Source organism: Neopelma chrysocephalum, unplaced genomic scaffold (genome assembly GCF_003984885.1).
Source record: "Neopelma chrysocephalum unplaced genomic scaffold, ASM398488v2 Primary Assembly neopelma1_96464, whole genome shotgun sequence".
NCBI lineage: Eukaryota > Metazoa > Chordata > Aves > Passeriformes > Pipridae > Neopelma > Neopelma chrysocephalum.
This window is the reverse complement of record NW_020925111.1, coordinates 59,231-59,992: the sequence shown is the minus strand read 5'-3', so window position 1 is coordinate 59,992 and position 762 is coordinate 59,231. Positions and strand designations below refer to the sequence as shown.

The following is a 762-nucleotide window of genomic DNA, read 5'->3' as shown; positions in this document are numbered from 1 at the left end:
TCACTCCCAGTATGATCCCAGTCACTTCCAGTCACTCCCAGTATGATCCCAGCTGCCTCCAGCACCATTCCAGTTGTTCCCACTACCAACCCAGTCCCTCCCAGCAGGACGCCGTTCGCTCCCAGCACGGTCCCGGCTGCTCCCAGCCAAAATCCTCCTCCTTTGGAGACATCCTTTGGGCCCCACAGAAAAGGGGTCCCTCCACCCCCATCCCAGCCCATTCCCATTCCCATTCCCATTCCCATTCCCATTCCCATTCCCATTCCCATTCCCATTCCCATCCTCACCCGGGCGTCCGCGTTCTGCGTGGCCTCCCGGATCTTGGCCACCCACTCGCTGAGCTCCTCCTGCGTGTCCGCGGCCACGTCCAGGGATTGGGCGGCGTGGGACATCTGCTGGGAATGGATGGTGAAGACAAATGGTTTGGAGCTCCTCCCGTCTTTGGAGATCACTACAAGGACACCAGAGGGGGGCTTTACTCGGAGGCATTCCCAAGGGATGGCTCTGTGGAGCAAACGAAACCTCAGCGGTCCCCCCAGCCCCTCCTGGCACCCCCAGCGCCTCCTCCGGCGAAGATCCCGAGTTTTTTTAACGTGTGGATTCGGCTTTCCACGCTGAAACGCGCTTGGAGCCAGGGGGAAATGTCCCCTGGATCATCCGGATGTCCCAACTCCTCGGAATTCCCCCCCAAATTGGCTCCAACCTTGGAATTCCCCCCAGATCAATCCCAATCTCTGAATTCCCTAAATCAGTCCCAACCTC

The 762-nt window shown here is 59.2% G+C and overlaps 1 protein-coding gene across 1 annotated transcript in view; it reads right to left on the bottom strand.

The window, feature by feature from the left end:
- Positions 1-762, bottom strand: part of LOC113981334 (1-phosphatidylinositol 4,5-bisphosphate phosphodiesterase gamma-1-like) — a gene marked incomplete at its 3' end in the record, with an annotated part of 27,168 nt that overhangs the window by 5,093 nt on the left and 21,313 nt on the right. The window contains exon 24 of the mRNA XM_027708681.1: positions 288-451. Within this exon, the coding sequence (XP_027564482.1) occupies positions 288-451 (164 nt within the window). The remainder of the gene's footprint in view (positions 1-287; positions 452-762) is intronic.